We start from the raw sequence: 24,206 nt of genomic DNA, 5'->3' as shown, positions 1-24,206 counted from the left end.
TTTTATGGTCTTGTTTTAATTTTGGTGTGAACCACCTTAGGATTGTTTTAATGAAAGGTGGTATACAAATCTAACAATCAATCAATTGATCAATCAGTCAATTCTGGGTGAGTGGGTGGGATGTCAGAAAGCCCATCACCAACAAAATTGTCAAGATGTGGCACAGCCCCTCCTCCCTCATGTTCCTTTTAACTCTGTTCCCTTGGGCACCCTTGCATGTAGTGAGTTACTGAATGCAGTTCTTAATTATTTAATCAAAGTCCTTCTGCTTGGCCATAATGCTAATTGCTCTAGAGACTTTGGACAAAAACCCAGGGGAAGCAGGGATGTTGGCTGTTCTATAGTAGCTAAAGTAAACAGTGCAGCATCTATTCCTGTACTGTTTACACAGAACACATGTACGGTAAGTGGCATTTATGACCTATTGGTTTTAAGTTTTCTTTTAAGAAACAATATACTGTCTTGCTTGTTCACTTTAACAGCAAATCCTTCATGTTAAGGATCTATTTGTAATCATTTCTCTGCTCAGAAACACCTTCAGCATGTTTCACTTTCGTGTAGGAAAAAAGATGACAGGAGACATTATAAAGGTTTCTAAATACAACAGCCTGGCAAGCATGAAGTGATTGTTCTATGTTCCCTTTCTCATAGCACCATTAAAGGAGGCCATCACCTTTGCTTATAAGATTCCAGAGGCCTCTGACTTGCTGTGGTTGGACAGGAGCAAGTTGATCATAGTCTGATCTAACAAGGCAGTTTTTGTTGATCTTGATGGATATCAGCTTATTACTGAAGTTGGGGAATATATTTGCTTGAATACACAACTAGGTGTACAAAATGTACCTTCCTTCTAAATTCCTTCCCTGAGCTAGAGAACGGGCTGGAGCGTGCCCTGTAGTTTCAAGCAGTAAGAATCAAGGACTTCCTGTCCCTGGATCTTACGTTCAAGCTGTTCAGGGTCTGGAATACAAAAGAATAATGCCTGAGAAATTGCCACTCTGTCCTGCTGGTATTCTCTCTCCCTCCACTACCTTCAGTTGAAAGCTTTTGAGGTTCTTGCTTAGGGCTGAAAGCAGCACCTATGATACTGGCATCAGATGGTGAGTTTAGCATCGTCAGGTCTGCTGTCTTCTCCAGGGTCTGTTAGAGCATCTCCTTCTAAATCCAGAATTATATGCTGATGAAAACTTGTTAATGTTGTATTGTTATGAAATTCAGTAATTTATTTTATTTATTTCTACATTTATGTCCTGCTCTTCGTCCTAGGAACCCAGAGTGGTAGATTAGGCGGAAAGATAAATGGCCGGCCAAGTGACCCAGTGAGTTTCCTGGTAGAATGGGGATTTGAATCCTGGTTTCCCCTACTCCAAGACTCTAACCACTATGCCACACTGGCTCTCTAACCACCTCTAGCAGTGGTAGCCTACATGACTATTGGAGCTTTCCTTTTGTCAGACAGAGAGGCCCTGATGGAATGTTGGCACAAGAATCTTTACTTCTATAGCTGGAAACAGTGGCTGACATCTTGACAAATGAAGCACTTGTGTAACAAGCAAAGTTGTGCCAGTGCAAGAAGATCACATAGTTACATTTTTTAAAAGGAAATTGTGCTGAAGTTCCACTTAAAACAAATGAGATGTGCCACAATTGTGCAGCACTACTCTGGAAAGCAGGCTCCAGACTTAGTGCAAGTAGCTAGTGCAACATGCTTCCACAAGCACTTTGTTAGGATGTTGGCCAGTATCTGTGCAGTACTCTAGATCAGTGTTTCTCAACATTTTTGGAGTCATGGGCCGGTACATTATTTGTGCACAGTTTCCCAGACCAGCTGCTAGTAAGGAGGTTGCCCCCCTGATCCCCAAACGGACCCCCAGGCACCCCCAAAAAAACAATTTCGGGCAGCTCTCCGGAGCTTATTTCCAGGCAGCCCTCACTGCTGGATAAAGGGGAGGAGAGCTGGTCTTGTGGTAGCAAGCATGACTTGTCCCCTGAGCTAAGCAGGGTCTGCCCTGGTTGCATAGGAATGGGAGACTTGATGTGTGAGCACTGCAAGATATTCCCCTCAGGGGATGAAGCCGCTCTGGGAAGAGCAGAAGGTTTCAAGTTTCCTCCCTGGCTTCTCCAAGATAGGGCTGAGAGAGATTCCTGCCTGCAACCTTGGAGAACCCTCTGCCAGTCTGTGAAGACAATACTGAGCTAGATAGACCAATGGTCTGACTCAGTATATGGCAGCTTCCTACGTTCCTATGTTCATTTTGCTTCCTCGAAATGAACATTATCCAGCAGTGAGGGCTGCCTGGAAATGAACTCCAAAGAGCTCCGAAATTGGTTTTTACGGGCCTCTGAACAGGTTCGAACACTGGGTGGTTCAGAGGCTTGAAGGTGTGGGGCACAACTTTAAGGGCAACTGTGTTCTCTCTAATTTTTTGGCATCTGTTGCAGAATGAGTTTTATTCTGGGTGGAAGTATGAAGGCAGTGTGAGTGCATGCGCATTTGAAATGGGGCCTTCTTGATTCAACCTGAGCAGGATCTAACATTAACATTAAAAAACTTGTGAACGTGCGCACACCTTGGAGGAAACACTGAAGGGCAGGGAAAGGTGCACTTACCCCTCCCTCTGCTTTTGGCCCCGCCGGCGTTAGGTTTGACTCTGTAAAGACTCTGTCGGGGCAGCAGCATACCTCCCTGCCGCCCCGTTCCCTCCTTGGCCGGAAGTGCTGGGTGCACGTGCACACAAGCATGATGTGCATGCAGCTGGTGTGCGCGCACACACTCGGCACTTCCAGACAAAAAGGGAACGGGGTGGCAAGGAGGTATGCTGCCGCCCCGACGGAGTATTTACAAACCCAGCACCAGCGGGGGGAATTGGAGGGAGGGGGAAGTGCACCCTCCCCCGCCCTTGAAGTTGTCCTGTCCCCCACCTTCAAACCAGCCCCTGCTGCTTCCATGCACATTCCTATTGCAGACCTATCTGCATGTCAACATTACACTAAGAGAAGGAAGTGTCGTGAGTAGTATAATGTCTTCTGATGTCACAAAGGCACTGATAGCTCCCCTAAGCCCAGAAAGTCAGTGATATTTTCCCTATACTGTTAGACTCTACAAGTGAAAGGTTTCCAGGTTCTGCTAACAAAGTTTATTACTTTCTCTCCCTGTTGGCTCTCAGGCAGTGCCTTTTCAGCCCACCCTGGCAAAACAGTTCAGAGGAGAAAGCAGAGAGTTCTGCCCACATGTGGCTGATAGTTACAAAAGGCAAGACCTCTTCACACACACAGTCCCAGGATTTAGGCCATACATGTAAATGTGAAAGTTAATCTTTCACTTAGGAACCCTGCAAGTAAAACTGAATGCAAACTAGGGCTTGTATATGTACCACTGACATGATCCATTGGCTATGAATATGGGGTAAACAGATTGCAAGAGTGGGGTCTGTTGTGTGTGAGCATTTATGCAGCTGGGACCTGGTTCACACTCAGTGTTCTGAATTTGATGCAGACTATGCCAGTCCTAAATTCTCAAAATAGCAAAGCGACTGCCTTCTATCCGTGTTATACTGTGAGAGGATCGAAATTGTATTTAAAAGTCCCTGGATAAGTTGCATATTATGGGTTTCTTGTTTTACGTTTTATTTAAATTAGAAACCAAATAAGACCAGTGCCATCTAAGAAGGCATTCCCTAAAAGATAATTCTAGCATTTTGAAAAGCTAAACTATTTACAAAGCTTTGTTGAATCGCATGATAAGTGAGTTTCTACCTTTGCTGCTGGGGACTGCATTAGCATTGCAACAGCTCCTCAAACTTCTAGAAACGCACTGAATGTCACACATTTATCAACTCACCATGTACTATTTTTGGTCTGTATTGCTGCAGTTGCATATTCTTTATTAAGGTGACTGTAACAGCTCAGACTGTAAGGCATGGTTTGTTCATTGTGGCTAGTATTCACAGACTTACTGCTGAATATGTTGGCTAAAATTATTTAGATATAATGATCTCTTGGGTTGCATTTGAGATACTTCACTCTCCTGTGCTCTGGTCACAGCTCTGTGGTAGAAAAAACATTAACCTCAGATAAGTTCCCATGACTGTATTGTAGGTCTGGTAAATATAATCTTGCTTTTAGGCTTACCATCAGAAGTTAGAAAATTGAAAGGCTGCTTTTCTAGAAAGGAAGCATAATAAAGTGGATTTTTTTAAAAGGAAAAAAGTTCTGGTTTTGCATCTATTATGAAGTTAACATTAAATTGATGGAATTTGGGGGAGACTACCGTACCTGAAACCATAACCCCATCTATCCCTAGATTTATGAGGAAAATTAAAATATCCATGTGTGATAGCTAGAAGCTACCAGCCAGTCAAATTGTCATTCTTCTGCCCTCACTCCATTTTTCAGTGTGGGAGATGGAAGTTTCGCTACCCAGGTTTCCAGCCATTTTGCATGTATTTTTTATTTAAAATATTTTGTGTGTATGTATATTAGGGGCAGCAGAGAGATGCATAGATGCATATGTGCATACAGCATCAACAGGTAGAAGAGATTCAGATCAATGCTCCACATCTCATTTGGACCTCCCTTATTATCCATCATAAGTGGTAGCTAGAGCCTTTTTGGCATCACTCATGTATTCTGAACTCCAATGGAGGAGGAGCTGCTACTGCTACTCTTATTACTACTACTGATATTTATATCCTCTCTTCATTACTAAACAGCTTCATTTAGAAGCTGTATAGACTAGATGAATGTTTGTAGTTAAAGTGGTAAGAAACTAAACTGTGCATGTGGGCAGACTGATTCAAGCTGGCCACAACTAGCAGCCTATTGTAAGGGTGTGCAGAACTATTTCGCTCACAAATTCGACCACCATGAACTGGGCAAGTTCAATCACAAACCACTCTGAGCTGGTCTGTTGAACCAACCAGTCCAGCCAATGACAACCAACCAGCCCAAGATAATTACAACCCATTCTGCTTCTGAGAGGGAAAGGTGTCTAAAACACCTTTGTTTTCTCACCAGCCATTTCAGTTTGTGTTTGTGAGGGGGAAGGGCTCTGTTTTTGTCACATGGAAATGAGCACCTTCTTAAAGAAGTATTTATTTCTTCTACAACATCCTTGCCAAGCTGTGGTCTGACATTGCTCTCTGGAACAAACTTGCTGCTTAAAATAGTCAGCAAGTTCTTACTCATGTTTAGATTTGCTCAAGCCAATAGGCACCCCGGTTAACTAAGAGGTGCACCTAGGTTCTTGAAGGCACAAACAGCAACTGAACTCACAAAAATGTAAGAATATAAAAGAGGTATATTTATGCAAATATGCATTTGCAGAAACATTTCAACACACAACATAATCCCATCCTACATATTTCTTTTCCCACTCCTCCAGTCACACTTGGCCACTCAGTGACCACACCACCCAGGTCAGACTAAAGAGGATTTGGAGGCCCCCAGGGAGTGTGGAGGCACTGGATTTCAGCCCGGAAGTCCAGGGATAAGAGCGCCTCTGAGCTGACTGTTTAAAGTAGCAGGCTTTAAATAGCAGCTTAAGTGTGAGAGCACCATATGTGTGAGACATGGACTCCCACACATGCTTCTGCTACTCAGTACTACATATCCTGACCTCAGCCCTTTGCTTTCTCTTTCACTTTTACACTAGTCATCTTCAATTAGGCAATCCTATCAAAGTGGCTGTGCTCAGGATACACTACTGTACATGTTTTCCTTTTAATGCCGGTTCCATTCTCCCACATAGATTGTATTTCTCCTTCAAATCTACTTCCTGGCTGAAGTCACAGTGCCTGTAATTCTGATACATCTGTTTACCTTGCTGCTATAGGCTCAGTAACTGATTGATTGATTGATTATTTATTTCATACCACAAAACACTGACTCGGTAATGTAAGTGTTCCTGTCATTGGTATCATGGTTGGATAGTGAAACACAGAGTTTCTCAAGGGCTCTCATTTGAGAACGCAATTTCCCAGTAATGTTTTATCTAGAAATAAGGAAGTGCATGTAGCACTGTCATCCTCAAAGCCCTAGTGTGTGACAGGAAATGTATCAACAATAGCGTTACCCAATATTTTTATATGTGAGCATCCTTTGAATCTAGAAAACGTAAGTTAGCACAGAGGGCCCCTAATTTGTTATCAAACTGAGACTGGGTTCACATGATGACTTTTCTGCCCTCTGAGGTTAGGCAGGATCGGCAGATGTGCCCGGTGGATGATCGGTATCACTGCTAGGTTGCTGCGGTGCCATGCCCACACAATCCTGGTTACAAACTCTGGAGAAGTGAACCACGGTATCTATTGGCCTCCAAAGACCTGCATTCCGTCTCAGCAAGCCCTGCGCCGCACCTCATGCTGCCCTCGCCCTGGAAAGCCCTCAACACTTCACCACACACATTCCCATTGGCCCCGATGCTAGAGTGGGTGTATGAAGCAGCTCTGACCACACTTGTCCACACTTGAGAATCTTCAGAGAGCTTTGGACCTAATTGGCAAGCCCATGGAGACAGGAACATGTTCTGAGTGAGTGGCAAGCACTGCAATCCCTTCCCTGCCATGAAGAATCTGGCTGGGTTGCGATCCAGGTGACCAGCGCCTCAGCACAGCAGGGAAAGGGGAGTGATCCAGGACTGTCCAGGACTAGACTGATAGGTGGGCTGTGCAATCAGGCAGCCCTGCCTGAACCCTGGGTTGGATTAGGCAAATACACAGACCATGGGGTATCCTGGACAGCACCTTCTCCAGTCTCTGCCACCATAGTGGGGACATTGCTAGTGCCCACAATGGGCAGGTGTGCCTCTTGAGGGAGGGAGGCACTGTTTCCTACAGCCAGCAGCTATGATGTTGAAAGCCCTCCTGAGGCCACCAGAGGACAGCTCTGCTACAGTCCCTTTGCTCTTTCATTAGGTTAGCCAGGAGTGGAGCATAAAGCAATGAGTTTGTGTTCCCTGGTTCCCATCCTGGCAACATTAACTGTTTGCCCCCCATCCATATCCTGTCTGAGCTCAATTTTTGAAAGGGGCTACAGCCCCCAAATTCCACTGGTCAGAAATCAAAACAGAAAAGGGAAACCGTTTTAGACTAAGACCACAGTTGGCGATAAGGAATTCAGGGACCACCTGTGTAACCCTTCCCATCCCTGCCTCTCCCTTTTCTCATGTTGTACAATTACACACACATCCCCCTGACCTCCACCCCAAGTGGGCAAACAGCATCCTACACCATTGGTTCCACAGGCAGTGGACCTGGCCACAATCTCATGGTTGGCCAGGTCTCCCTGCTGGCATTTGTCAGTAGAGTGTGGGGCTTCTGTCAGTGCGATACTGGCCATGGCATGCCTGAAGAGGTGTGAGTGTTGGGGCAGGTGTAGGTGAGTGTTGCAGGTGAATGTGACATGGTGTGCTGCCAGCCAGAGTATAGCCAAGGTGTTGGGGCTTGGGAGCCATGAAGAATAGATGGGTTGCTAGAGCTTCTGTGTGTGGCATCCGCCCTAGGTGAAGTTGTCAATGTTGTACATGCTGGTGAGGGTGTGTGCTGTGCAGGTAACCAGATTGGCTGAGAAGTATTAGTTCACATGATCATGGTTTTCAGCATCCTGAGATCAGCCATCATACTTTAGATCCTAGATGCTTGGTGCTGGTTTTTGCTCCAGGATGGAAACTGGGATTGCTGATGTGGTGCAGGTTCACATGCTCTTGCCAGTGTACGTAACCAGTATTCAACCATGATAGTGGTAACCTGCCCAATATAAGGCAGGGTTTTCTTACCACAAATTGTGTGTCTCCCTTTTAGCTTTTTCCTCATAGTATAACTTCTGAAAAGCAATCTGAAAATTAAGTTTGATTTTCATTTAATTTAAAAATAATTTATATTGTACAGAATTTTCTTTTATCCATGTCCAGAATAGTTCTGGGGGGCATTAGTTAATTCTGTTATTAAGGATAAAAGGAGTATTTTATCATGAATAGAAAAAGTCCAGAAAGATTAAAACTGGATTGCCAGTCAAGAAAGATTGTGGGTGTTAATATTTGGCATATATTCCTGGAAATGTCGGTCATTTCTCCTTTTTCATTTTAAATAGAAATGTTTTGTAAGTACAATCTTCTTGCACCTTCATACACTAAAAGTGGAAGAAGGTTCTGTTCCAAAGATCCCTAAATATTCTGCAAACAATGCTTCTGTTTCTGCAAAAGAATATCTGCCTTCCAAGTAGTGTTATGAAAACAGTGTTAAGCAAAATATATGTTATGACTTTAAACTGCTTTAGCGCCCATATCTCATTATCCATCTATTTCACCCTTCTCCCTTCCAAATATTGTATTGATATTTTTTCCACAGTTATTACACACAATATTTTTATGAACATTATGTCAGCATCCATGTTCTCTCCTGTATGCTTATATTATGATTATTTCATTAGCATTGTGTTATCCATAGACTTTTCAATTTATTCCATTGCATATATTTTTATGGCACTACCAGATCTTCCAATGGAGGATGCTTCATTGGAAAAAACATTATGCTGGTTGGATCCTCAGAAATTGTGTTTATCAGCAGAATTCAGACAGTCATGTGACAAATTTCCTTTGAACTTAATGGTACTTAAGTTAATCTTGTCCTACTATTTCAGTGGGGCATGTGACTAACTTAGTCTGGATCCTGCCCATTGACTATTGAACAGCAATCAAGTGTTCCTTTTATACTACCTAGATACTTAATGAGAACCCCCTCCCCACTGCCCTATGTAGAAACATGTTAAAGAACAGGGCTGGTGTTGGAGGGCAGCCAAATCAGGCACAGACCCAGAATCGGGAGCCCATGGCCATCAGTCCCCCCACCCCACATCAAAGGTGGTGATAACTGTGATTGTGTGTGTATTCATGGTTTAAGATCCGGTACTGCCAGAAAAACAATATTTTATGGTGATGTTTAAATGTCATATGACTGATTTATGTCATTTTGCTCTTGTAGAAGTATAAACTTGGGTGTGCAGTTTTATCTGTTGGGGGCTAGGCAGTTCATGATTGCACTGTTTCATGCCTCTGTGTTTAACTCCTAGGTCCTCCGAAAGAAAATGATCAGCCACCGCATCTGTTGATTTCAATGTTGATCCTGATTCTGGTGTTCATCATTTTGATTATTTTAGCTGGCTATTTCTTCAGGTAGGCATGCATCACAGAAGGCTGGAACTAGTTGCGTCTTGTTTCCATGTGATCTGCTAATAAGGAAATGAAAGCATGTGTACATGCAGCTGTGGTAGCTGTTCCTCTCCCACATTAGTCAGAGTAACAGAGGATGTTGAACGTTGTTCCTCTGCACCAACCGAAGCATTTACTGTTCAAAGATGTTTAAAAAGAGTTTCTCCAGAATTACATGGTCTGTGAAACATAATCTGCAGTAACATATGTTATTGGAATTAATGTATTCTCATGGGACCCATACTTCCCCCGCCCTAAATATATCTCATTATATTTATTAAGGTTCAGGAAGCACAGAAAAGCAGTTGTGAATTCCAGTGATAAAAAAATGCCAAACGGAATCTTAGAAGAGCAAGGTAATTATGCATTTCATTTACTTTGTTGAATGTTTTACTTCCTGTTAAGAAAAAATGTTAACAATGGAAACATATTAAAATGTTACTCTTAGTCTTTACTCTTAGATTTTTATTGTATTTCAGAACTGTTAGTTTCTACAACAACCTTTAAATATTTTTTAACAATGTGTTGCTTATGTATTTGTATTGTTACAAGATTTTGCAGAGAATCTTGTGGGGGGGGGGGGGTGAATGAAATAGTTTATTTGGGGCAGCATCCAGATTAGTCTCTGTGCAAACAGAAAGTATTCCACTTGTGCCAGCGAGGAAGAGGTGGGAAAGGTTTGGTTTGGTTTTTTAAGCCAATCCTCCATTCCCCTTGCACCTCCCTGTATCCTCTGAAAGAGGTTGTCAGGAATATATTTTTGGAGGTTCATGCAAGGGGAGATTGATGAAAACCACCTCTCCCTCCTTGCAAGCATAAGTAGAATATATTCTGTTTAAGGAGACAGTGCCATCCTCAGGGACACATTTACAGGAGTCACAGTTGGCTTCAGAGGGAAGGGGAGATAGAAGAAAATTGCCTCCCCATTGCATGCATGCAGCACTGCTATACGAGCCCTTTGTTAGCCTGTACTGTATGTATGTTGACCACTCTTTCAGCATTATATTTACAGTACCAATATAAAGAATATGAGTGAAGTGCTGAATCTTGTGCTAACTGCACTGGACCTTTTCTATTGGGACGTGTTAAAAAATGAATGAAGCAATAGGCAGTCTGTCAGATTTTAATGGGAAAAGTGTGGCTGTGTATTTCTAGAAATAGGTTTTCCTTCCATGTAGCAGTTCCAGTGTGGCAGTTCAGTTTCTGAACTCTCTTGATTTCTGGATTGTTGTCTGTATGAAGCTATTTTAGTTTGTTATATGTAGCAGTTGGCTTGATGGATTTTTAAAAGAAATATTAGGTTAGAAACTGGGTCCTGCATTTTTGTACCTGTTGGATATCACATACTAATTATGGGTTCAGTCAGTCTGCCTTTCCGAGTAAATGAAAGGAGCCCATCTAGATGTAACCCTAGCTCTGTGCTAACAGCAGTAAGCATATCAGTAGCCAGTCTCGAAATTTGTGTTCCCCCACTGCATCCTCGCATAACTCTAGAACCAGGGGTCATCCCATGAAACTGATTGCCTTTAGGACCAACAAAAGGAAGTACTTTTTCACACAACACATAACCAATGTGTGGAATTCTCTGCCACAAGATGTGGTGACAGCCAACAGCTTGGGTGGCTTTAAGAGGGGTTTGGATAAATTCATGGAGGAGAGGTCTATCAATGGCCACTAGTCTGAGGTCTATAGGCCACCTCCAGCCTCAAAGGCAGAATGCCTCTGAATACCAGTGGCAGGGGAGCAACAGCAGGAGAGAGGGCCCTCAGCTCTTGCCTCAGGCTTCCCAGAGGCACCTGGTGGGCTACTGTGTGGAACAGGATGCTGGACTAGATGGGCCTTGGGCCTGATCCAGCAGGGCTGTTCTTCTGTTGTTTTTATGTTCCCTGGAGCAAATCCGTCACCATATTTAAACTGAGGTTAAGTAATTTATTGACACCTGCCTTAAGGCTAAGCAGAGTTTCCCCTTAATCCAGGACATGATGAAACAAATTGCTTCATCATAGTATAGAGGGGGCAATTTGCACCAGGGTAGGAGCACACATCTCCAAGACTGGCTCTTGATATGTTTACCATGGTTTGCAGGGAGCCAGCATAATGTCTGTTCTGGCCCAATGGTAACTGCTAAACAATTTTTCCAAAGAACATGTTTATGTTACATCATGTTAAGTTATGTAAGCAGATTTCACTGTCTTGTAAGGCAGTAATTTTCAAAGTATGCATCACAAGTAGTAGTCATGAGAAGTTAGACACAGAGTTCCTTGCTAATTAAAATGTTTATGACCCGTCACATTAAATAAGTAAAATCCAGACTGATGATATTTTATATGGCATTTTAAAGATTTTAGAAGTAATATTTTTGTCTAATGTGCCGGTCCAGTGTTGAATAGTCTAAATATTCCTTGTCCTACTGTGGTTTTATGAAAACTCTTATGAGAAGAAATTATTCTTTTGAGTTGCAGATATAAGTGATTGCCTTCTACTGGATGATTTAAAAATAGTTTTGAAAGCTGCTGTGGTAGGGTATTCATTTACCAATACCCATTTGTGTTTTATATTGGTTATCTTCTTCTGTTAGAAATTAGAGAGAGACTTTTTACAAACAAGCTGTCTGAATCAGTGGTCCCTCTAATTTTTTTAATCTCTGTGCAGAATGAGTTTTGTTCTGGGCGGCAGTATCAAGGCAGTGTGCGCACACTTGCATTAAGAATTGGGTCTTCCTGATTCAACCTGAGCAAGATCTAAAATGAACTGAGTGGACATTCAAAAACTTGTGAGCGTGCACACAAGTACACGCCTTAAAGGGAACAGTGGTCTGAATACTGTAAACCTTAAGCCGATAACTGTTTGAAAATTGCTTCTGACTATAGCCTGTTTCAGTCACTTCATGTTGTAAAATATGAACTCCATGTAATGCTTTTCAATGTACAGAGGGGTTAATTTATTCCAAGGAGTCAATTAATTTATTTTATACATTAATATACCATCCTTCTAGGGGATAAAAAAGATGTAAAGCTGTGGCTAATATCCATACTAGCACTGCGCTGGTGCAACAGTGGCGGAAATACAGTCTGATGTTGTGCCATCATTTGAGTGAGGGGCATTATGCCTCTTAAGTCCATTATGTCTTCTGAAAATATGTTCCTGAGGCTTGCACAGCCCGCGAGGGCATATTTTGCAGAGCCACCGTGGTCTTAAGAGGGATATCATTGAAAATCCCCCCTCATGATAGCCACAATTGCACCACTATTTATTTACTGGCTGGATGTTAGACAGTAAATAAATACATAATTTAAAAAGCCAGCAAGCATAAATATTTCAAACTAAAAGGTCTGGGGAAATGAAAATGTCTCAGCTATTTTATTATTTATTTATTTAAACTATTTCTGTACCGCCCAAAACTTGCGTCTCTGGGTGGTTTACAATTAAAATCATTTAAAACATCAAATCAATGTTTTTAATTTTAACAATTAAAATCATTTAAAAGATTAAAAACATTTAAACCCCAGTATTAAAATTATTTAAAACTATAAATCTGATTAAAAGCCTGGGTGAATAAATGTGTCTTCAGTGTCTTTTTAAAAGTTGCCAGAGATGGGGAGGCTCAACAGGGAGCACATTCCAAAGTCCAGGGGCTGCAACAGAGAAGGCCCCGTTCCCAAATAGCTGCCAGAGTAGCTAGGCATTATTGTAGGTGTCCAGTGAGCCTCCTTGGGACAATATTCAATAAGCCCTCTCTCCAATCACTGTCTGGTGCCTGCCTGACCTCAGACAGCAGATGTGCTCAGTACATGGTCGGGTTGATATGGGAACAGGCAGTTCTTCTGGTCTTGAGTAATTGATCAAGATTTTTCTTCTCTACTTTAAGGTCAGGTAATGCCATTTCCTAAAACTATATGGCTGGAAGTAGCATTACAGATAGTCTAGCCCTGTCTCCTCCAATATTGCATGTTCTTCAAAGTAAGCTATCTCAGTTGATGCTCATGTTGTATTTAAACTGTCCATTTGACTGAGAAGTGTTTGCTTTGCAACCAGGGGCACAGCTAAAGGAGAGGGGGCCCGTGTTCGCCTCTTGCCCTGGCAGCCCCTCAGAGTGAGGAAGATAATGAAGAAAATAGGAAGCAGTGGAGCTGGGGGTCCCTCAGGAGCTCCCCCACCCGGTTCTTTGAACCCATATGCTCAAATATAGCTACACCCCTATTTGCAACCTAATGTGTCTACTTTTCTGGAAGCCCATCATAAATTTAGTTGAGTTTCTTGGACCAAAATCATTTTTTTATTTTGGTCCACAACCATTGGTTTCTCGGACTTTCCTTACTGATCCTAATAAAACCTTGTTCTTTTCTAATATCCTTTTTGATTTTCAAAACTTGCTTCCATGTTCCAGAACCAGCGTGGTGTGGTGGTTAGAGTGCTGGACTAGGACCGGGGAGACCTGAGTTCAAATCCCCATTCAGCCATGAAACTAGCTGGGTGACTCTGGGCCAGTCACTGTGCTCTCAGCCTAACCTACTTCACGGGGTTGTTGTGAAAGAGAAACTCAAGTATGTAGTACACCGCTCTGGACTCCTTGGAGGAAGAGCGGGATATAAATGGAAAAAAAAAAAAAATAATAATCTTTTTCTCTAAGCTAATTTAGATTTAGTTCTTTATTTCTGTGCATAGCCTTTCCCAAGCAAGGATATCCAGTTTTTCCAAGTAAAGGCATCCCGGGGATTGGACAAGTATATTGTGTATATATACAGATATATATGCCCATGTGAGAATTAGGTCTCAAAAGAATGTGTATTCTATTACACTTGTTAAGGAGATTACCTATGGCATTTTATCTCTGTTCCAAATTTTCTTGTTGGCTATCATGCCTGACCTGTTCATTGTGTTTCCCTAAAATAAGAGTCAAGATGTGGATGAATGTTAAACTAAATAATGAATCTGCTTTTTGCCATGAGAATAAAAATTACTATGCATATTTATGGGATTATAAATAACTTTATAGTCTCGTTAATGGAACAGTTAGTGCCAAAATTAATTGGGTTTCCAGTATGTTAGGTTCATTTGGCATATGTTAGGTCACAGCCCAGAATCTGGGATCACCTTCCTCGTTGTTGTTGTTGTTGTTGTTACTTATTCAATTTCTATACCACCCTTTCAAAAATGGCTCAGGGCGGTTTACACAGAGAAATAATACATAAATAAGATGGATCCCTGTCCCCAAAGGGCCCACAATCTAAAAAGAAACAGAAGATAGACACCAGCAACAGTCACTGGAGGTACTGTGCTGGGGGTGGATAGGGCCAGTTATTCTTTCCCTGCTAAATAAAGAGAATCACCACGTTAAAAGGTGCCTCTTTGCCAAGTTAGCAGGGTTACTTTATCTACTATTATTAATTATTATAATTATTATTTTATTTAAATTTGAGTCACAACCAGCAAGCCTGATAGAGCCCCGCACTTCAAAACAGTTCCCTGTTCTCTCTATAGGGATGGAAAGTGGGCGAAGGAGGTGCAGAACAGCTCGTTCCTGCCAGCAACCAGCGGACACGCAATTATTACTTTATTTGAGTTTGTGTTTAATAGGATCCTCCTACCTCTGGCATACAATACCTACCTCTCCTCCTACCTCTGGCATACAATACATCAGAATGCAGCTAATAAGTAATAATTGCGTGTCTGCTGGTTGCTGACAGGAGCAGGCTGTTCTCCGCCTCCTTCGCCCACTTCCCATCCCTATAGAGAGAGCAGGGAACTGTTTTGAAGTGTGGGGCACTTGAAGTGCGGGGCGGGCTGTTTCTTTGCGAAGAGAGAACAGGGAGCTGCTTTGAAGTGTTTGTCAGAGGTTCACATTGAGTTGTCCCTATTGAGTCGTCCGTGTTGAGGTGTCCCACAGTGAGTTGGCTGCAGAAAGCTGGCTGCAGAGAGTTGTCTCATTCCCAGGGTGTAGTTTACACAGATACTTGCATTTTCTTAATCTACCAAAAAGTACTGAAGATGTTGTTTTGGCATATTTTTTGCATTTACTGCATCTATCTATTTACAATCTGGACATTTGGAGACGTCCATTTCCTTCTTCAGTTCAGTCATACAAATTTGTTTCTTGCCTCTTTGCCAAGTTAACCCCTGCTAACTTGGCAAAGAGGCACCTTTTAATGTGGCGATTCTCTTTATTTAGTAGGGGGAGAGTAACTGGCCCTATCCACCCCCAGCACAGTACCTCCAGTGACTGTTGCTGGTGTCTATCTTACATTTCTGTTTAGATTGTGAGCCCTTTGGGGACAGGGATCCATCTTATTTGTTTCTTATTTCTTTGTGTAACCCACCCTGAGCCATTTTTGGAAGGGCGGTATAGAAATCTAATAAATAATAATAATAAGTGTGTGTGTGTGTGTGTGTGTATGTATGTGTGTGTATATACATATACATATATATATATATATATATATATATATATATATATATATATATGAATGAAACAATCTAATAAACAATTGCAGTTTTCATACTCTCATAACATATTTGGCATCTTATTTTGACAGAACAGCAAAGAGTGATGCTTCTCAGACGGTCGCCCTCTGGGCCAAAGAAGTATTCTCCTATTCCAGTGGAGCACCTGGAGGAGGAAATACGGATAAGAGCAGCTGATGATGGAAAATTATTTCGAGAGGAATTCAATGTAAGTCTGCTTATTTTGTATCTAATTTTGTGTCCCGGCCCATATGAAAAAGGCATAGCCTGATACTCAGACTAAAATAGCACTTGTGCTGCTAATAATGTGTCTAGGCCTAGGCAGAGGAATGATTTTCACTGCTTTTCTCTTGAAGGCTGAAAAACCCTTATGGGCATATTTTTGGGAGCCACAGTGAGCTTCAGTAGATGGGGATATCATAAAATATGGCCCCTCTGTTATAGCACTCACTCAGCATCAATACACCAGCACTTTATTAGTCTGGATGTCAGCCACAGTAAATATAGTTGACAAATTTTGTATCAAAAGGAGCTAAATGCAGAACAGGTGTAAGTTCAATTTTTTTAAAATTGTATTTGTGCATTGTTTAATAGTAGTAGTCATTTAGCAGAGTCAAATCAGGTTTAAAACAAAACAATGAGGTGTCCAAATACAAAGCTTTACAGAATGTAGTATTAACAGCAGAGTAATTTGGCATGTTATAGCACACAGAATGGGCCTGTACTATGTAAACTCTACCACTTCTGCTTTTTGATACTGTGCCTATCTTAGAAATGACTAAATTCTTACTGAGGTGTGGGTAATTTTTGCCAGTGGTCTGCTGCAGTGTTCTTCTCTAACCATGTTCTTCATTAGTATAGAGGCCATACATGGATCTGGGTATACAGTTCTGTCAGGCTGTGTTCACAGCTGCTACTCTGTCTGAATTCAAAGGAGTTCATCATAATCAGTTCCTGGATGTTTACAGGGCTTCCTTTTGCCTTAGGATGGGCAGTTGTAACTAACACACACCTCCACATTGTTCTGCTTAACCTAGCTATTCCTTGGAGTCTGCTTTTGGTTCCAAGCAACATCACACAGGTTTGTTTGTCCCAACCACATTTCTGGTTCAGCTGATTACCAAGCTGCCCCTCCCGGTTCTACCGTATTCCTCTACAGTGGTGTTTCTCAACCGCCGCTCCGTGAGGAGTTGAGTGCTGCTCTGTGCTGGTCCATGAGGAATTCTCTCTCTCTCTCTCTCACACACACACACACACACACACACACACACACACACACACACACACCGGCAAAAAAAAAAAAAAACCACCAATTTTGAGCCGGTGGGGGCTGCTGCTGCTGGGAGCTCTCCGGAGCTTATTTCTAGGCAGGCAGTTCTTGCTGTTGGGATAACGTTTATTTTGCTTCATCGAAATGAACGTAATCCCAGCAGTGAGGGACTCGGCCTAGAAATGAGCTCTGGGGAGCTTGCCTGGGCTCCGTGGATCCTGGGCTCTCCCCCTTTGCGTGCTTTCTCGAAATTATTCCAGCAGCAAGGGCTGCCTGCCCAGAAATGAGCTCCGGAGAGCTCCTGGCGGCGGCAGCCCCCACCAGCTCTTAATTGTTTTGGGGGTGCCTGGGAGTGAGGGCAAGAGGGGCAACCCCTTTACTAACTGCTGGTCTGGGAAACTGCGCTCAAAGAATGTACTGGTCCGTGACTCCAAAAACATTGAGAAACACTGCTCTACAGCTTCTCCAGCACACAGTGAGCTACTGTAGCAAATATGATGCTACAACATTAACAATTACAGGCCTTGATGTTTATCTCCTATAGAAGTGAAAGGAAAAGAAAACACCCAAAATCTTTATGGTCTCTTAGATTAAGATGGGGCTGAATGATGTGTAAACAGGCACCCACATGTCACCACCTGCGTGCTTCAAGATATAAATTCTTCCTTCTGTCAGAGGTTCTGTTGTCTTTATCAGAAATCCATAGAGGTTCCTGTACCTAAATAACTTGTCACAAGAAGAATGAACTGGATCATCATTAGCAAGTAGTACTTGAAGTAAGCTCTGTGGAGAAAAGAGATAAATTATCATGAGCCTATCCCATACCTAACCTGCAATCTGCCTCTCAAACATCATGTAGGCACATGTGCATCTTGTTAGGACCTGGTAACAGTGCACCTCCTTACACGGACACACTGTGCCTAATCTGCAGTGCATATAAGAATGGGAAGTGGAAAAAATGATGAATACTCAGGAAAGTCCCTATGGGCCTTCTTTTGATAAGCACTGACTTATGATGATCTGATCTTTCCATCTATGAATTAGTATAGCATCATAACCATTTTGAGGAATAAGAAGTGTGTTCTTAAAATCTCTAGGCTTGTGCTGAGATTATGTTGCTGCTCAGGATCTTCCCGGTGGTGTGTTTACTACCCTTTAACAGGTAGAGCCCCAGAGCTACTTTCATAGGCTTTGAAGTTTTCTTGTAAAGGCTGTCCTCACCTCGGTTAGAATGGTGAGCTTATTCTTTTGCTTCCTGCTACACTGTGGTTGTGTACATGAGGGTTTTATGCATTGGGGGGATGTTGGCTGGGCTGCTAGCTGAATAGCAGAAACTAACATGTCACGCTGACTGTACTCTTGGATATTTTCAGTTTCACATAACTGATCGTATCCACTTTTGACTCCTGTTTACTTCTTACAACAGCTTTCAAAAGAAGTAGCCATGACAATGGAAGAGCTGCATTCATTTAAATTTGACTTCATCTAAGTGAAAGAGCAAATGCCAATTAAACTGTCTCGAGTATGGGCTAGCGCCTTTTTTAGGCTATAATATAGTGTGACGTGAGCTCTATAATTGGCAATGCTGTGTGTCAGCAATTTGTATTGTGATTATATGCTTACAGCATGCTTTTGCAGTACTATATCTCCATAAATTAAATGTTTGTCTTTGCTTGTCTATTAAATAAAAGCCAGAAAAAGTAATTATATTTTATCCTGATGACCTGGCAAAGTACAGATCTACCAGCTAAGATGCCAAATGTATTTAGTGATTTCATAGTAACCTCTTTTTCCGTTTGCTTCACTAATTGTGTTTGATGCTTTCCAAAGTTGTGAATTATGCCTGCACCCCAAATGGAGTATTCTCATTTTATGTACAATAATGTAATGCCTCTAAATGTATAGAATGAAATTCCTAGTCCAGAAATAGTTATACGTAAGAAAGTGTTGCATGAAATTTGGGGCCTGAAAGAGTGAAAAGGGGAGGTAAAGTGTGCCGTCAAGTCGGTGTTGACTCCTGATGACCACAGAGCCATGTGGTTGTCTTTGGTAGAATACAGGAGGGGTTCACCATTGCCATCTCCCGCACAGTATGAGATGATGCCTTTCAGCATCTTCCTATATCGCTGCTGTCCAATATAGGTGTTTCCCCTAGTCTGGGAAACATACCAGCAGAAATTCAGTAGTAGTAGTAGTACTTTATTACAGCCAACGGCCTCTCAATACAACAAAACCACACACAAAATTCGAACCGGCAACCTCTGGCTTGCTAGTCATGCCATTGGGGCGGGGATAATTCCCAAAGGGATTGCCATGAATGTCTCCAGGTACACATTGTAATGTAGATGGGTACAGTTACCAGTACAGCAAATGAATGTCTTCACAGAAACATGAACATATCTCTTTATTGTATTAGAGCAGAATCCTCAGTACAAGATTGCTTTCTGTTTTTAAAGCATTTTGAAGGTCAAATGAAGGTTAGGTATTTGGTGTAAACTTCTAAAAGAAATGGTATAAAAATCAACTGGATATTGAATGCACTCAGAAGACTGGAAATGGAGTGAAATTGGTGCCAAAAAAAAAAAAATCCAGTTTCACATGTGAGAGAAACCTAGAGATCGTGGTGAATAGCTCAGTAAATCACTGACCAGTGTGCAGCAGCTCTGAAAAAGGGAAACTCCATGCTAGGCATCATTAGGATAGGGACTGAAAATAAAACTTCCAATATTGTAAAAGTCTTTTACAAATCTCTTATGCGGCCGTGCTTGAAATGCTGTATACAGTCTGTTGCCACGTCTCAAAACAGGATATCAGAGCTGGAAAAGTTGCTGAAAGGGGCAACCAAAATGATCAGTGCAGCTTCCTGACAAGAAAAGGCTAACACGTTTGGTGCTTTTTAGTTTAGAAGCAAGGTGACCAGTGTGGGACATAAACAAGTCGTATATTATAAAATTATACACAGTGTAATAGACAAGGAATCGACAAATTCATGGATCTCCAGGTGCTGAAATGGTATTCTTTCTATTCTATTTTTCTTTATTTATATCTCTGTAATCCACTTTGGGAACTTTTGTTGAAAATTGGTATATAAATATTTGTTGTATTATTCTGAATACCAGTTCTTGGGAAGCAACTGTTGGAGAAGTTAATTTCCAACATGTCCCACTTCTCCACTTCCCGGTGTGCTTTAGGTTGACCACTGTGGGAAATATGGACTGGACTGGAGGGAACTTTGATCAGATCCAGCCAAGTCGTCTATTTCTTATGAGCTGATAATTGTAGTAACTGCTACATGTTCATCAGCAATGCAAACATTCTTATCAGGAGCATAGTTTTGTTTCTTCTTCTCCAGTGCTTCATAAAATGCTTGTGTCAAGATTAGCAGAAGGCATGCAAAAAATGATACTTTTCTAAAGACTATAAAGATACTTCTTATGAGTAAAAAATATATGATGACTTAAGACTTTGCAAAAAAAAAAATATTTGCACAATAAAGAGGTCTTGCTGGAAAGAACTTTGCAAAACTATGACTGCTGAAGGTGGGGGAGGGAAGAGAGGAGGAGCAGAGGGAGAGAATAATAACTTGTATACCCGTACTCCAGATCTCCAGTATGTATGGAGGTTAATGATCCAGGTCTCTTGGATAGTGCATCAGTTTCCTTCCATTGTTGCAGTCTGAGCATCCATAGATCCTCTATGGATCTGGTGGCCCTGAAGTGGCATGAAGTTGTTAGTAACAAATTAGTGACGTAGAATATACAACCTATGCTTGGAGAATCATAGCATCTGAATGAATGTCTTGGAGAGGAGCCCTATATCAGTGGTGGAATTTATGCTTGCAACCAAAGGGCTCAGGTTCAATCCCTGGCACCTCCAGGTACGGCAGGGAAATAACCAAGCCTGAAACCCTGGAGAGTCACTGCCAGTAGAGCATACTACTACTACTACTACTACTACTACTATTACTACTACTACTACTTATATACTGCTTTTCAAAAAAGGTTTGCAAAGCAGTTGTCAGGGCCACGGTATGGCTGCGTTTCCCCCTACTCTTTAGGTCAACTTGGGTCTGGCCTGAGAGTACTGGCCCATCTGGTCCTGCAGGTCCAGCGCCTGTTGCCATCACAGGACAACCTCAACTGCTGCCACTGCCCACGGCCTCTAGCTCCTCAAGCTCCCTCTCCCTGGGTAGCCCTCACCAGTCTGGCCCCTCATCACTGGCCAGCCCAGCTTTATATACTACCGAAATCTCGCAGGAAGTCCCATGAGATTTGTCAGTCTCTCTGGGAATCTTGCGGGACTGGGAAGCCTCGTGAGAGTTTGCTGTGGGATCTTGCGAGGCAAACGAGATCTTGTCATATATGGACAATCCTAGGTCATCCAGCCAGGGGAGCCATGAAAGCCTGCTCGGGTCCACTGCAGAGCAGTACCGGGCAGTCGGGGTACCTCAGCATTCCCCGAACGTGGGGGAAAGGGAGTGGTGCCTCTTCCAGGTGCTTCCAGCTAGCGGGTAGCCACGGTGGGACCCCAACAGCAGTTTACATAGAAATTTAAATAATAAATAAGATGTGAATATAGCTGGATCAATGGTCTAAGTCAGTATAAGACAGTAGGGATGTGCACAAAACCGGCTCATCTGGTTGAGTTCCACCTAGGGAGACTCGGGGTGGTGGTGCCTGAGGCCCCTCCCCCAAGGCTGCTGAAACCCTGTGCAGCAGTAATTCAAATTTTTTTTTACACAATTTAATGGCACCCAGCATCCCCAAACTGGGCCTAAACTGGCCCAGGAGGTTCGGCTCGAGGTCAGGCCCTTGAAACAAACCAGCTCCATATCGAAGCAGTTTGCACATCCCTATAAGGCAGCTTTATATGCTAATATGATACACTGAACTAGGGAGTTAAGATTCCCATATCAAAATGTCAAATATTTCTCTGAAAACATGGAATGAATGCCCTTAAAATACATGATACATCAACCTTGTGTGGGATGGCTCTGATTTTGGTGTGTGTCCCCCGCCACCACCAACGTTTCTGGTGGAAATCACAAATGGGAACAAGATTTTTAAAATCTATATTCATTCTTTTTCAGAATGGCATTTCCCCCCCCCCTATTTTATAGTAAATAATCAATTATGAAGGGGAGAAATGGAGGCGGAGGAGAAAAAGAAACCAGAGATCTCCCTTGCTTTGTGTTTTCCTGGTGCCTTCATAAAAACAGGAAATTCATTTTGCCAGCTTTACACAATTATTCTCATGAATGTGCAGAAAGCTGTGTTTAGCAAAGCAAGCAACTTGCTTAAGTTCTCATTTTTTTACACTTAAACATTTTTGAAGTGAACTTAAGGAAAATCAGTTTATTAAAATACTCTTCACAGTTCTGAGTTAACAGTTGTTAATGCTGAAACTTCTACGCATTTTATTTTGGATTTTGGAAAAATGAAGGCAAAACAAGCCTTTGCAGTGAAACCACAATCAACTGCTTGCTCTTGTTGCAGCAACAGAAAATAACACGCAAGGTGACTTCCTTCTCACTTGATAAATCCTGTCTAATTCCATCAGTGTGGTTTGTATTGTGGTTTGAAAAGAAATTCTTCACAATGCAGTATCTATCAGGGGGCTGTTAATTTTTAAGGTTCTTGTTATTTACCCTTTAAGTAATTCATAACCTATTTTCTTATGTAGAAAGAAATATTATCAAAGAAAGCTATGAAAAATTATAACACTGTGTGCGTTAAGTGGTATAGAAAGGAGTTCTAGCAAGTTTAACAGCTGTAGAAACATTGCAGGGAACTTATCTTTTAAAGGCAGCTGGTGCAATACAATGAAATTTGGGTCCTTAACAAACACATAGGCTACTAAATCATTTTATTAGATCCTCATTTAGTGTACGTTAGGGGTGTATGTGTGTGTGATGTGCAAATGTTTCAAGCGCAAAACAAACACCCTTAAAATAAAGGGCCTGTTTTGAGCATGACTAGCCACCTAATGGTGCAGCGGGGATGTAACTATCCTAGGGAGCAAGAGGTTGCTGGTTCGAATCCCTGCTGGTATGAATAATAGACTTTGGGAAACACTGAGCAGCAGCAATATAGGAAGATGTTGAAAGACATCGTCTCATACTGTGCAGGAGCAGGCAATGGTAAACCCTTCCTGTGTTCTACCAAAGACAACCAGGCGCTGTGGTTGCCAAGAGTTGACATCAACTCGACAGCACAACTTTACCTTTACCTTTTGAGCTCAAAACAAAATGACTCTTTTGCGAGCTTGAAAAGTTTCAAGTGTCATTTTGGCGGGCTGTTTTCCCCTTGCTGATTGGTTTTCTGGCATTGGCTTCTGATTGGTTTGAGATCTCCTTACTTCTTGGTTGGTTTGTTACCATACAGACTAAGTGTTATCATGGGCAACTGTGTCCCCATTGGCTGGGGTGGAGGGAGGGGAACAAAAATGGAGGGCATTTAAAAATGTATCCAGAGGGCCTGGGAGGCAGAGAGACCTCTTAGTGTGCCCTTGAAGAGGATATATCAAGAGAGGAGGGAGGAATCAAGGAAAGTTTGATTTCGTTATTTTCTTTTCTCAGCACTGAGTATAATATTATGCTGTGCTATTGCTGCTATATTAATTTAGAAAACCTCTGTACTAATAGCCATGACTGATATATAGTTATTCAATAGGACTATTCAGGAGTAACTTAGTCTGGATGTCAGCCCAGACCAATGAATAAGACAATAAAAAGTGTGTGTGTGTAATTTCCTTATGACTGTGCACAACTTCTATGACTCTCCTGAAGCTTACTTTAACATTCTTATAAAATATGCAAATCCATTAAAATGTCACCTTTATGTTTGTACTGTATTTACTGTTCTTTAAAAGTAAGCCAGATTTTGTGCACCTGCACTGTGAATCAGTGAGTAATGAAACGTTTTTCTGTCACAGTTGGGTTTGTAATTTGGGACATGCTAAAACAAGCAGAAGGTTGCCAGTTTGAATCCCCGCTGGTACTATATCGGGCAGTAGCGATATAGGAAGATGCTGAAAGGCATCATCTCATACTACATAGGAGAAGGCAATAGTAAACCCCTCCTGTATTCTACCAAAAGAAAACAATAGGGCTCTGTGGGTGCCAGGAGTCGAAATCGACTTGACAGTGCACTTTACCTTTACCTTTAAAATATAGCAAAAGAAATGCAATTAAGGAGTTGGAACAGTTAGTATTTTCCCCTCACAGTATTCTAATGCCACCATCAGTCATTGAGGATTGTAATTTAATCC

General features: G+C 42.0%; 1 protein-coding gene across 8 annotated transcripts in view; it reads left to right on the top strand.

Moving 5' to 3' along the window:
* The window catches only part of PTPRE (protein tyrosine phosphatase receptor type E), a 200,803-nt gene that overhangs the window by 129,921 nt on the left and 46,676 nt on the right, over window positions 1-24,206 (top strand). For 7 of the 8 annotated variants that reach the window (XM_053309245.1, XM_053309243.1, XM_053309248.1 and 4 more), the window contains 3 exons: window positions 9,067-9,169; window positions 9,488-9,561; window positions 15,739-15,875. In XM_053309245.1, coding sequence (XP_053165220.1) covers window positions 9,067-9,169; window positions 9,488-9,561; window positions 15,739-15,875 — 314 coding nt within the window. Of the gene's footprint in view, window positions 1-9,066; window positions 9,170-9,275; window positions 9,384-9,487; window positions 9,562-15,738; window positions 15,876-24,206 lie in introns of those variants that run through there. The other variant, XM_053309251.1, reaches the window with a different exon arrangement.

The sequence above is a fragment of the Hemicordylus capensis genome, chromosome 3 (assembly GCF_027244095.1).
Source record: "Hemicordylus capensis ecotype Gifberg chromosome 3, rHemCap1.1.pri, whole genome shotgun sequence".
In the NCBI taxonomy this organism is placed as follows: Eukaryota; Metazoa; Chordata; class Lepidosauria; order Squamata; family Cordylidae; genus Hemicordylus; species Hemicordylus capensis.
Note: the sequence above shows the minus strand (reverse complement) of the source record. Positions and strands in the feature narration are given on the sequence as shown.